We start from the raw sequence: 13,613 nt of genomic DNA, 5'->3' as shown, positions 1-13,613 counted from the left end.
ATTGTGGATGCTTCAGAAGCACAAAAACAGGAAAACTCCTCTCTCTGACAAACACTCCATGTTTTTTCCGACCCCAAGGAACTTTCTCGACCTTGTTAGATGCTGGGAGGTATGCTCTCCCCAGCCGTCCACGAGCCCGCTTTCCTCACTTCTCCTTAGTGATCCAAACTGAGGAGCGACAGCGTATTTCAGACCCCTCACCAAGTCTTAAAACTCTAGGCTGAAGCTTTCTTTTCACTGCCCTGATGGCGGTACTCTCAGAAAGTTGTGTTGAGAGGTTAGACCGATGGCTGCACGTGAGACAGCCATCAGAAAACGATGGGTCTTTACGCTTTTTTAAAGGGTTTTATTTGTTTATTTGAGAGAGTGGTCACGTGCAAGCAGGGAAAGTGCAGAGGGAGAGAGAGGATCTCAAGGAGACTCAGGCTGAGCGCCGAGCGGACACGGGTCTCGACCTCACAGCCCTGAGATGGTGACCTGAGCCGAAACCAGGAGTCGGACGGTCCCTCAACTGACTGAGCCACCGAGGCGCCCCTTTAGTCTTTGATAAGGGAGTAATTATCAAGTGATACATCTAATAAATGCAGCCATAGCTCAGTGAATCAATAGGTACATTACTTTATCCTTTAATGGGAGATGGAGAGGAGCTCTGTTCTTTGCCATAAGCCGGGTCTAAGCTAGACCCAGGATCTAAATAAACTGATACGGTTCCAAGGGCTGTGTTGTGTCCCACAGCGGGGGCTACTGGCCATTTATTACCCAGATCAACAGACTGTTCTGTCTCCAAAATGCTTCATTATCTGTGGAAGGAAAACATTTTTGGCACACACGTCAAGTGCTCAGATAACATATTTATGTCTCCCTGTTTCACTAAAGAGAATCTGACCGCATCTGGAAATTCTTTTGTGTCAATGCTTCTCTGAAGCTACTTCCCATCTGTATTCCTTTAACTCTGGGGAAAGACCATCCCCACACTTGAGAATTGGGCCTCAGCCATGAGACTGGGCTTTCTCTGATTAAATGTAAATGAATTCTCTTTCCCAGGGCAGCCTCGTGGCAACCTGCACTCTTGACTTTCCAGCGGGCTGACCGGCTACACCCAGAGGAAAAGGAGGGGGGGCCGCGGGGAGGGCACGCCACTGTTTTGCCAAACCCTAGTGCTGCCGAAGGGGAAAAATCATTGGCTTTTACCATAAAAGTGAAATATTTTATGAAGTAACAGCAGACTCATACAGAAGTCAGAACTGTACAATGGATTGTGCTTTCCCTTTGCTCTGGAAGATTGATTCTGAGGCTTTGCCCCTTTCTTTCCTGTTTCAGTTTTGGTCTCAGAAACACCCTGACCTTTCACAGTGGTGGTGGCCTAAAGGGCTGGGGGAGGGGCTGCGAGGAAGCAAGCATTTTATTTAGAAGATAATTTTCAATGAGAGAGGAGACCTCGCAAGTGAAAGTTACAATCTTCTCGGGCTTTTTAACGTTACTGACTTTGCCCGTCTGGGAATTAAATGACAGCAGGCCGTTCTTCGACTCCTTGCTCTTCCGGCTCCATCCCCAACTCTGCTGGTTTGGAGGTGGGCTGTTCTGCTCTTATTTCCCCTTTTTCAGTTCAGGAACAGAGCATGCTCTTCATCTGAGTGAGGATCGAGGTTGGGAGGGACTGGCCAAAGACAGAGCCTCTTGTTAACTTACCTCGTATTGTCGTGATCACCAAAGTGTCTTGCTTTTTGTCTGTATGGACACATTGAGGTCTCTAGCTACACACAGAGGTAAATAACTGGAAAGCAGAACTCGCTGAACTGATAAACAATGGGGCCCTTTTCACAAAGCAAGGGGAAAGGGCTGAAGGAGAGAGAGGATCTCAAGGAGACTCAGGCTGAGCGCCGAGCGGACACGGGTCTCGATCTCACAACACTGAGAAGGTGACCTGAGCCGAAACCAGGAGTCGGACGGTCCCTCAACTCACTGAGCCACCGAGGCGCCCCTTTAGTTTTTGATAAGGGGATAATTATCAAGTGATACATCTAATAAATGCAGCCATAGCAAGAGAATACGTGTCCCCAGAGGGCCTACTGGAGGACGCTTTTGAGAACTCCTTCCTTTACATGAAATGATGCCTGCACACAAAAAAAATGCCAGCCTTTCAGATACATTAGTAACCTAAAGCTAGGCATACCCATTGGGAGGAAGTACTCAGAATTGTCATTGGTTTCGCTGTCCTTATGTTAAGCAGTGCCATTGCAGGTGAAAAATCAGAGTAATTATATGGGGCCTTAGAGCAGCTACCCCTACTGTATTATTCTGGGTCTGTATTATTACAAAGACGCGAAATGACTGATAAAACATGAAAATATTTGTTTTAGGATTTATTAGTAAAATATTATCCTCACTTCCCTTTCTTCAGTCAATGCCAAGAACCACTTAATAGTGAATCAGAGCAATGTGATTTAACCTAAGTCATAGCCTAAGGAGCTCTGTCAGACTGGTAAAGACTGTTTATCACAGTTTATAGTTCTTATTTATCTTTCTGTGAGTAAACATCTTGGGCCAGCCTAATTAGCCAGTTGGTGTCACCTCTCAATCATTTTATGAGTATTGTTTTTATTTAAATCCTTGAAGTCCTGAAATTAATTTCATCAAAACCTCTATGCTAAAGGTCTGGCCTCCTGTGGGAGAAGGGAGCTTATTCTCTTCTGATACTCGGTTCCCAGATGAGGCAGTAAGTAATTGAATTAGCAAAGAAGGCACTGAAAACATTCTCTGGGTTTTCAAACCCAAGGGGTGTGTGACTCAAGGAGCAGGTGGCAAGTCAGGGGACAGGTTGTGTTTACCCAGTTGCTGTCAGCTGTGATGAGTGTAATACGATATGGAAAAGCAGCCCAAGGATGTAACAGAGAACACAGAGTCAGTGATTAATAGATAAATGCAAGTTAACATGAAACACATGTTACTCGAAAATGAGCCTGTGCCCTCTTTAATCCAAGTCAATTTAACAAACATAGTTTTTAAATCAAACTTCCCTTAAGACCCCCATTGGTAAAGACTCCAAACATCGTTCGGGGGGCAGGGGGAGCTCATTGTCACTTTATTCCCCTGCTCATTGAATCCTCCATTTCTCTTCTGTTGGCTATGTACTGTGTTCAAGGCAGTCCATCAATCCAGGGAGACTCCGGTGACCTTTCCCATCCCTGGACCCCAGCCAGCCAGAGGCTGTTGCTGGTAGAAGGGAGACGTCTATGCCTTAGCCTGCTAAACACATACCAGCAATTGCACATACCCCAAGTGAGAAGTAGGTCCTTCACATGAGATGTGTTCATTGCCATCTGGGCAGCTGCCCTCCCCCCTCCACTTAATCTAAGATTCACCTGAAAGACCCTCCTCTGTATCCAGCCCACCTCTCCTGCCTGCTTTCGGACCGCTAGTACCCAGCATTCATTGTGTACCTGAGCCATGTTGAACTCTTGGGTTCTCCCCAGGTCAAGTCTACTGTTTGAACCTCTGTGCTTCTGCAGATGCTGTTCCTCCCTGCCTGGAATTACCTTCCCCTCCTCACTTGGCTCTCTGGTTCTCTTTATCTTCCAAGAGCTGTGGGAAGCGCCACCGCCCCCGAGTCCTGAGCGCAGGTGACGACAAACCCACTGCTGGGGGAGGGAGAAATTTGTAGACAAGAGTCATGGTGGTAGCAGGGCCGCTGCTCTGAGGGTTGTGAGTGGATGGACAATGAGACGAGGGTCCAAGTACATGGGGGACAGGTGGCTTGCAGTCAGCGCCCAGGGAAGGGGGACCAGGAAGGGGCATCCAGGGAGAGCTTCAGAGGTGACACTCCTTCCACAGTCAAAATATCTAGGTACATGACTGGCTACTTACCCTCTCTGGGCCTCAGTCTTCTGATCGGTAAAATAAGGGTGAAAATTAAGGAGACAAGAAGTTCCAGTTTGCCTGGCACATTCCTGATATTGGTCTCTATCTTACCAGTCTACCTGGTTCACTCTCAAAAAGGTCCTGGTTTGGACAATAAATGATACGTTCACCTTACTCATGGCAGAGTAAGATTCAGTGCACGTCCTAGCTCTTAGAATAGTACCAGCATGAGCTAGTAGTATTCCTGTTTGTATGTGAACTCCATACAGGGACAGGGCCTTAAGCAGCTGGAATTGGTTTCCAGGGTGATACACTTGGGGAATGAGACTCAGAAAACAGATCAATGGACTTCTCCATCCCTCCAGTCTTCAGGCCCACGGACAAAGACTGTATTAGGGCTGCTCTGTTCTGGGACCCCAGGGGAGGCATGTGTCTTTCTCTAACTCTAGGTCAGCAAACAACTCTGAGGTACCTTATATAGGCCCCTATCCTCAGGCCACAAATGGTTTGTTTCCTCCAGCCCCTGCATCAGACCACCACAGCCCAGAACATCTTTAGTTAAAGCCCTAGATGTTTCTTTGAATGGCAACATGCAAAAGATGGATTCTCTTTTGTGGTATCATACCATGGAATCACCCCAATTCATGTTTTGAACCCCGTATTTTATGAAGTGAGGTTTTGCCAGGCCACCTAGACTGTACTGAGCACGTTGTCCTTGGATAGGCCTGGGACTTTGGTGGCTTCTGACCATGAACCTTGCTGACCGAGGCTGACAGGGACCCTGCCACCAAGTGATGTCCTTATCTCCTTGGGCTCCTGACAATTTCCCAAATCACCACCATCTCTTCCTTTCTGACTTGCACAATGTTTTCTTTGGAGTCAGGACAGGAGAGTGGAGAAGACCAAAAGCCAGCAGAAAACCCTCAGTTCCTTGGCAGAACCCAGCCTCGACATTGTGTCCCGCATTCTCCTGTCCTTTGTGTGTATGTTTGGTGAAGTCCTTTGATTCACATTCCGATGGATATGGACCTCTTCCAGCTCCCAGAGGTCCTGGAAGATAAGCAGCCATGTCATGGGAAGCATTCGGGCTCAGATAGTGTGGGAAATTAATGAGAAGTGAGTGGGCAGAGTTGAGCGAGGGGCAACGGCACGGAGTCCTTGGCCAGCCACAGAAACGAAGTTGTTGGACATGAGCGCTGTGGTGTTGGATTGCCTGTAATGCAAGAAGAAAATAATACTTCTCCTTGATTTTAGGCAAAGAAGATTGTTAGAACCAAGCTGAGGGTGATCAGTCATTGCTTATCTATGTAATGTGAGACTGGGTGGTCCTGTGCTCTTAGAAAATGCACAGATAGTTCTCAGAGTAGGAATTAGCAGGTGAGGACCACCTTAGGGGCCACTCAGACCCGCCATCCTCATTTTACACGAGGCAGCTGGAGCCCTAGAGACCCAAACTGGCCCAGCTCTCAGGAGGCAGAACTGGGGCTGAAGCCCAGGACAGTCAAGTGCTCATCGAGGCCATCTGTGCCACAGGATTCCTTCACTGGGTGCATCTTGCTGCCAACATCCAGTCACATGACCTTGGATGGCTCCTGGAACTTGGGGGTTCTGGTTCATTATCTGTCAGCTGAGGCCAAGGAACTGCGTGATCTGCAGGCTGCCTCCCAGAAACCACATTCCAGGATGCTCTGTTCCCCTTCCAACCCCAGACAGCAGGGAGCAGCCTGCCCCCCCCCCAGCCAGCAGGCACTTTTATCTCCCATGCTCTAGCCAGGGTTTTTTTTCTGGCCGCATGGGTCAGAACAGAGGATTCTAGCTGAGTGGTCCCTTCCTTTGGCCCAGATGGGAACAAGAAGATATGGTTTCCCTCCACCTTTGCTGGTCCGTGACTCCTGCCCCAACCCCATTCACAGCCTCTGTACCTGAGAACCAGGAAAGTGGTTATAAACACCAGCTCTGGAGCTGGATGGTCCGCTAACTGGGTGACCTCGGGCAGTCAACTGGTCTCCCCTTGCCCTCTGTTTCTCCAACTGTAAAATGGGGATAGTAACAGCCCTCATCTCTGGGGCAAGGACTGCATGACCTACTATGTGTAAACCACTCAGAACCTGCCCACAGAAAGGGCCACACACGTGGGGTGTGTTTTGGTGTTATCGCAACTGTCGCATTCATTCCTATCCAACATAGAAAAATCCTTCCCTTCCATGGCCCGGCCAGAGCCTGAGCTGCTCAGTTCTAGCTGAGGGAGAGTCTGCAGCAGGATAAACAGGTTCAGAACCAGACCCACGCAGCACCAAGCAATCTTCGGTCTCCCTTTGAAAGAGGACGTCCCTGAAACCTCGCAGAAAAATGTCATTTCCCCCTCTACCCCCCCCCCCCCACTGAAGTGATTCCTGTGTAACCACAGTCAGGAGCACAACTAGCTGAGAATCTCATTCACTCATTCCCCACAGACTCAGTCTCCACTTCCCTTCTCCAGATTCCAATGGGGCAGATCAAGCATCACAGGGGATCACATGACATCACTGTCGGCCCCGTTCACTGGCCCCCAAGACTCCAGGGGAAAGAGGCAAGGGAAGCTCTGAGCCACATCTCTGCTCCATCGGGCACACAGTGGGACTTTGGCCACTGCTCACCCCCTTGCTTTCTCCATCCCAGCTTCCTGACCATCTGTGTGGGGGTCTTCACAGCGCCAGCCTCCTCGCACCCCAGGTTAGCGAGACCGGCTGAGCTGGGGCTCCGTTCCACACTTCCTCTCCCAGCCTAGAGACCAGAAGCATCAGTTTGCAGAGCCAGGAGGAATTCTGCCCCCATCCCTGATTTTAATTAAAGATGAACGCATCCGGCAAGACTCAGAGATTCTGTTTCTCTAAGCCCAGATCAATGTGTTTGTGTGGTCAGGCCCAGTCATCTCAACAAGAGGAATGTGCACACCCCAAGGCTGCCCAAGGACCATTTTTCCAGTAGCCTTTCAGCAAGTGTTCACCCCAGATGGCAAACAGGGAAAGTGGAGGATGGTTCAGAGCGAAACATGATTGGAATCAAGAACATGAGCACAACACATTCAAGTTCTCAAATGCCCGGTGAACAAAATGTTCTCCATCCTCGATGTGCCCTACGTGACTAAACAGAGGGTAACCCCCAAATAACACAATCCCCCACTTCCCTGATGAGGTACACATAACACTTTTTTGGCTGACTTAGTAGGAGTGAGAAGTGTGTTTGTCTTGGAGGTAGGGGATGGGAATGGACTCGTAAGAGGCCAGAGGGAACTTTCTGGAGTAAATGATAGATTCTGTACATTCACTGGGATGGCGGTGACTTGGGTGATTTCATTTGTCACATTTCGCCAGCCTACACCCTTAAGATCTGTGCATGTTTGTGAATGTAAATTTTACCTCCATAAAAGTAATTAGAAATATGAATTAAATAATATCTACTTATAGGCACGCCTGGGTGGCTCAGTTGTTAAGCGTCTCCCTTCAGCTCAGGTCATGATCCCAGGATCCTGGGACATAGCCCCTCCTCAGGCTTGGCGGGAAGCCTGCTTCTCCCTCTCCCCCTCACCTGCTTATGTTCCCTCTCTCCCTGTGACGCTCTCAGTTAAATAAATAAAATCTTTAAAAAGAATTCTACTTATAATATTTAACCTAACCATGCCATTGTATACTTAAAATTATGTAAGAATAACATATTCATCTATATTGCTCTTCTCATTCACACATCTCCCAAAAAGATGTTATGCAAATATATCTCCTTTGAGATCAGCATCTATCACGACGAAGCTACTTTTCAGTTGTTTTCCAAAGCATATCATCTTAAATTTGTCTAATTAATTTGGAATGCAGTACATTTTGAATCCAAGATTCTTGCTGAAATTTTATGGCAAAACAGAAGTGCCTATCTGCATAACATTGCAGTGGTTTTTCTCATTTGTCTTTTGATTACCCGTGATCCTCACCATATAAGCGACCTGTGTTTTGCTTTCTAAAATGAGCTTTAAAATATTTATCACAGTTTGACACACTTGCACCTGAGGAATAATCCCCAAAGCTGTGTTAAATCCCATTATTTTCCTCCCATCACCTCGAAAAGCAGCCAAAACCAGCATTGATTGAGACCATTTCAGCTGCTGTGTCTTCCCAGGTTTTGTGGTTCAAATAAAGTAATTGAGGGGCGCCTGTGTGGCTCAGTCGTTAAACGTCTGCCTTCAGCTCAGGTCATGATCCCAGGGTCCTGTGATGGAGTCCCGCATCGGGCTCCCTGCTCAGCGGGGAGCCTGCTTCTCCCTCTGTCTCTGGCACCCCCCTCGCTTGTGTTTGCGTGCTCGCTCTCTCTCAAATAGATAAACACAATCTTTAAAAATAAATAAATAAATAAAGTAATTGAGACAGTCCCAATTATAATATAGTCTTAAAGAATAACTCTAAACTAGGAGAGATTGGTAAAGGCAACACTCTCTTTCCTAATAATTTGAGGAAGTAGACCTTCATCTTACTTGTTTTTTTTAGGTATATACAGTAAATCCTGGCATATGTGTTTAGACCAAAGATAGAGTCTAGATTAATGCAGCAAACCTGGAGGTCTTATTTTAGAGTTCATTATGAAAAAATTAGCACTGTTGGCTTAAGTAGGAAGTTTCTTTAAGTAAAAATTTTTAAGTTTTGCTCCCTACCATGAATGGGAAGCTGAAACACTCTTGAATAAATTCAAACACACTATATTTTCCTCAAGGGCATTAAAAATAAGAGTGTTTGATTTAAACAGATGATTCTGGCTAGAAATGGGGTTACAAACACAATCCTAAATTATGAATTACTAAATACGGATCTTACCACTTGACCTGAAGTTTTGTCTAGTCCTCAGCTAAAACTGGTGTGGTCTGATGAGGTATATAAAGAAGCCTTGGTTTTTTCAACATTTCCTCAATGTAGGCATCAAAATAGTGTTGTTCTCAAAGAAACCAACATGGGAGACCATAAGCTGTTGTTTCGGGGTGTTTCGTTTTCCATGTTGTTGCTCAGCACTGTTGCCATCTGAAGCAAGATCAGATAACTCACCAAGAGCTCACGGGCATATAAGCTCCTGCATGGCTCGATTGGGTAGCAGCCCAACTTTTTTTTTTTTTTTTTTTTTTTTGGTAGCCTAACCCTCATTTTAAGTGACAGTAAATGTGGTTGCGGCTCTCATTGGAGCAAAGAATGGGGCCCAGAGAAGTCCTGCTAGATGCCTCTTCTCCTCTTTAGGGAGACAACTATGGGGTTTTACAGCACCTGGGGAGTTCCGTGGAACACAGTTTGAAAACCTCTGGCAGTGGACCGTGCATGAGGGCTTGGCTTCAGAAGACCTGGGTTCTGGGCTCTGTGATTATTGGCCAGTGACAACCTGAGTCTCAGCTTTCTCACCCAAAGAGCATGAAAGGTCATCTCAGAGAGTAGCTACAAGGAGGCTTATAAATGTGCTTTGGAAATTGTGAAGTATGGGGTTTGTTTTGTTTCTGGAGTCTTACTATCTCCTAGTCACATCTCAGCTGCATGCTGTGTACCATCTCATCTCAATTATTTAAGGACTTTGGATTGTTTGGCCTGGTTGATGCTACCACTCTGTCCTTCAACACCATACTCTCCACTGGAGAACAGATAGGGGGAGGAGCTGACTTGGTTATCGCCCCTAGAATAAGGGGTTCCAGCCTCGTGATTCGTTCTTGGGGCAGAACACTCTGACAGATTTCCTTTCACTTTCAGGTGAGCCAAGAGAAGGGAAACTGCTCTTTCCAGAAAAACCCAACCCCCTGCATCATCCCTCAAGAGCAAGAAAATATCTTCCATACAATATTTGCCTTTTTCACCAAGTCTGGAAGAAAAGTCTTGGTAAGAATTTGCTTACTAGTTGGGTTCACATGGGTGGTCCTCACTAGAAAGGCAAGTCTGAGATGAGAGGCCAGTTTTCTCTTTGGCATTTATTATTTCCCAAATCTGGTTTCAATCAATTGGCGTATAAAGTCACGAGGACTGTGGTCAACTCCCACTTTTCAGCCTGAGGTTTCAATCAAAGTGTTAAATTTACATTTCAAATTCCACTGCCTGGCAAAGGGAAAACCTTTGCAACCCACCAAGCACAAAGTAAAACATTTCCCCAGCTCGTATGAGTCTAATCAAGAGTGATGGTCCTCCTACAAGCGCTATGGAAAACTCTTGGGCAGGATCCGCTGAAATTAAACATCTCTGAACCCTGTGACCCAGCAGTTCCACTCCCAGGTATATCCCCAAGAGAAATGGGTATTTATGTCCCCCAAAACACGTGGTTGAGAAGGTTTACAATAATCTTCCTATAGCTAAAATCTGGGAACAGTCCGGTCGCCATCAACAGGAGAACTGGTAGACCGTTGTGGTGTAACTACACCCGGGAATATTACAGAATAACGAACAGTACTACCACACATGGCAGCAAGAATGGATCTCACAGACATAATGATGCCTGAAAAAAGCTGGAGCCAAAGTACACACATGAAGTTCAGAGACAGCAAGATTAGCAGTGGTGTTGAAGGTCAGATTAGTGGTTAATTTTGAAAGGCTATCAACAGGCAGGGGCATGAGGGGAACTGCTTAAGTACCGGAAATGTTCTACATCTTGATCTGGGTATAAACATGTAAAATATATCAAGATGGACCCTTAAGATTTATCCTATCTAATATATGTATATATTTATTCTGTCTACTATATGTACTACTACTATAAGATTTATTCTGTCTACTACTACTCCATTGTTTTCAAGTGAGGGTTTTGAAGATGGAATTGTACACTTCCCCAAAGCCTCCTATTCCTCCATATATCTTCAGCTCCTTATTTCAGGCTAGGCGCATCTCCCTCACATTGTTTTTCTCTCTCTTTTTTTTTTGTCCTGAAAAAGAAAGTAGGACTGTTTGCCACTTGGGATATGGGGGTGTGGGGTGCCTGGGTGGCTCAGTCAGTTAAACAGCTGCCTTAGGCTCAGGTCATGATCCCAGGGTCCTGGGATCAAGCTCCATAACAGGCTCTGGGACAGACCGAGAGCCTGCTTCTCCCTCTCCCTCTGCCTGCTCCTCTGGCTACTTGTGCTCTCTATATATCTCTGTCAAACAAATAAATAAAATATTTAAAAAAAAAAAAAAGAATATGGGGGTGGTTTTTGGTTTTGAGGGTTTTTCTTGGTTTTGTTTTTTGTTTTTACTTACCTAGTATTGATGATATAACTATTTTTAAAAGCCCTTAGAATTGTTAGGTACACTGATATTTAGTGGTTTGACAGACACAACTCTGTAACTGACTGACAGTCTTACCCCACACTTGAAACATCATAAACATATGTATATACATTTTGGATCCTACCTTACAGAAGAGAAGAATTCCTCTTCTGTAACTTTTTTAATTTGGAATTGAGGTTTCTATTGGTGATTCACATATTTTCTTGGTCAAACCTGTGCTTTTCTTTACTCATGTGTTTCATGAATCCTGTGACTTCTCAGCCCTCTCATTTGCTCTACCTGAAAAAGGAGCACGAACATATATTTGCCACCACACAGGCAAAAACTACATAATTTTTGCAATAGGAAACACATCTTTGTTCAGAACTCATAAAAAAAAATGCTTTTAGAATATGTAAATGTTTATTTTTAAAATGTTTATTTTTTAAAACAATTCTTTCTCCTTGTGAAATCCAATTTTGGGGTAGGGTAAACCAGTGGGTGACTTTTTCCCATTTGCTTGACAAAAGTTAGGTTCTGGTGCTTTGTGGGCAGGAAACCCCTCTATTGCCCTCTGGTGGCAAGAAGGAATAATTGCACCTTCCTATGGAATTCCTCTGCCTGGGATCCTCCTAGTGACCAGAATAGAACCTCGAGGAGCCCTCTACTTCATAAAACGCTGTGCATTTGTCTTTGTTTTTAATACCATTTGACAGTTCTCTGATTTTTCTTCTCAGGACTGTGAAAAACAAGGAATTTCTTGCCTAACAATGCACTGTAACCTTAGTGCGCTTGCTAAAGAAGAAAGCCGTACTATAGACATTTACATGCTGCTGAACACAGAAATATTGAAAAAGGTAATACCTGGGGCACTGCACTCTTTGGGTTCATTTAAAAGCATCAGAGTGGGTTTTCTCATAACTCTGCCTGCTCCTTTTAAAACTTTTCTGGCAAGTTCCATTGGTAGTTTGAGGCTGGGGGTGGCAGATACCAGATCCTTGCTATTCCAAGGGTGCTCTGAGACCAGCAGCATCAGTGTCACTTGGGAACTTATTATAAATGCAGAATTTAAAAAGAAAAAAAAAGAAGAAGAAGAAGAAAAAAGAAAGGCAGAATCTTGGGCTCTATGACCCAGACTTACTAAATCAGCATCTTCACTTTAATAAGCTCCCTGAGTGCTTTGTGTGTACATTTAAGTTTCTGAGACTTTAGCTTGCATCAGAATTATCTGGAGACCTTGTTAAAATGCAAAATCAAGTTTGACATTCTATATTTCTGACAAGCTCCTAAGTGATGCCGGTACTGCCCCTCTCATTCTAAATCAGTGGTTGATAGACCTTTTCTGTAAAAGGCCAGTAGTAAATATTTCAGGCTTTACAGGCCTTACAGTCTCTTGCCACAGCCCAGCTCTGCCACTGTATGGTGAAAGCCGCCACAGGTGATATTCAGTGGGAGTGTTCCACATTGGCTGTGTTCCAATAAAACTTTATTTACAAAAACAGGCAAAGGGCCAGATTTGACTTGGGTGGTAGTTTGCCAGTCCTTCGTTTGGATGACACCTTATTTCAGAGAAGCCCAACTTTTGAATTTCAGGTGACTTTGCCAGTATGCGTTTATCATATCAAAAAAAGTGGCTCATTTAAAAATACCTCAGTCAGTGAATTGGTGGTTCTTAAAAAAATGTCAGACAAATTCACTGATTTATTTTAACAGAAGAGCTGCTGAGTATGAAAGGCCACTTCCAACAAGATGCTTTAAAAATAATCACTTGTGAAGATAAAATAAAATATGTCTGTTAGCCACAGAGATTCTATTCATTTTCCAATGGAAGAACATAATGTGTTCAGTGGAAACCTGAATGAATATCTTTAGAAAAGTCATTCCAATGTTAATTTTTAAGGTAGGTGTGGCAGTAGCGTGCTGACCTGAGAAATGAGTTAGGAGGGATGCCAGCTGCTGCGCCCACTGACCATCTGTAACTGGCCCAGCCCGCCCCCACCCAGGCAGCCCTGCCCGGTTCCCTTCTCTTTGGTTTCCTTTGCAGGGAAATCAGTTTGGGAGGCGTTGGGCTCCCATAGCAGTGATTCCCTATTGTGCTTCTCCTTTTAAAAAAGACAGTGTTGGGAGAGGACCCGGCAGGAGCTAGAGCCCCAGTAGCCATCCTGAGACTCCAAGAAGGGGGTTTTGAAGCCCCACATCACAGGAAGTGCCTTCCCGGCAGGGGTCCTCAGGACACCGTATACTTACCTGCCCTTGACCAGTGGCCCTGGTGACAGTTTTATTCCCCACGCCACAGTCATCACTGTCGCCAGAGTCCTGATGATGGCACCGAGGGCAGGAAGCCACTCTCCTTCCTCTTTCACCCTTAACCCAGATGTCAGCTGCTTGCACTCCAGTCATCAGTCCTTAATTTAATATCAAGGCCTAGGCCTTCCTCGCATCCGGCTCTGCGGCCTCTCTGTGTCTTTCTCCCATCACCAATCCATGGGGATCCTTTGCCCAGGGGCATGCCCTCCTGACTGCTCTTCCCCA

At 45.5% G+C, this 13,613-nt stretch overlaps 1 protein-coding gene across 2 annotated transcripts in view; it reads left to right on the top strand.

Annotated features, from left to right (window-relative positions):
- Positions 1 to 13,613, top strand: part of ITGA9 (integrin subunit alpha 9) — a 326,629-nt gene that overhangs the window by 279,443 nt on the left and 33,573 nt on the right. For both annotated transcript variants that reach the window (XM_059162100.1, XM_059162101.1), the window contains exons 24-25: positions 9,603 to 9,728; positions 11,819 to 11,938. In XM_059162100.1, coding sequence (XP_059018083.1) covers positions 9,603 to 9,728; positions 11,819 to 11,938 — 246 coding nt within the window. The remainder of the gene's footprint in view (positions 1 to 9,602; positions 9,729 to 11,818; positions 11,939 to 13,613) is intronic.

This window comes from Mustela lutreola, chromosome 2 (assembly GCF_030435805.1).
Source record: "Mustela lutreola isolate mMusLut2 chromosome 2, mMusLut2.pri, whole genome shotgun sequence".
NCBI lineage: Eukaryota > Metazoa > Chordata > Mammalia > Carnivora > Mustelidae > Mustela > Mustela lutreola.
This window is presented reverse-complemented; position numbering and strand designations above follow the sequence as displayed.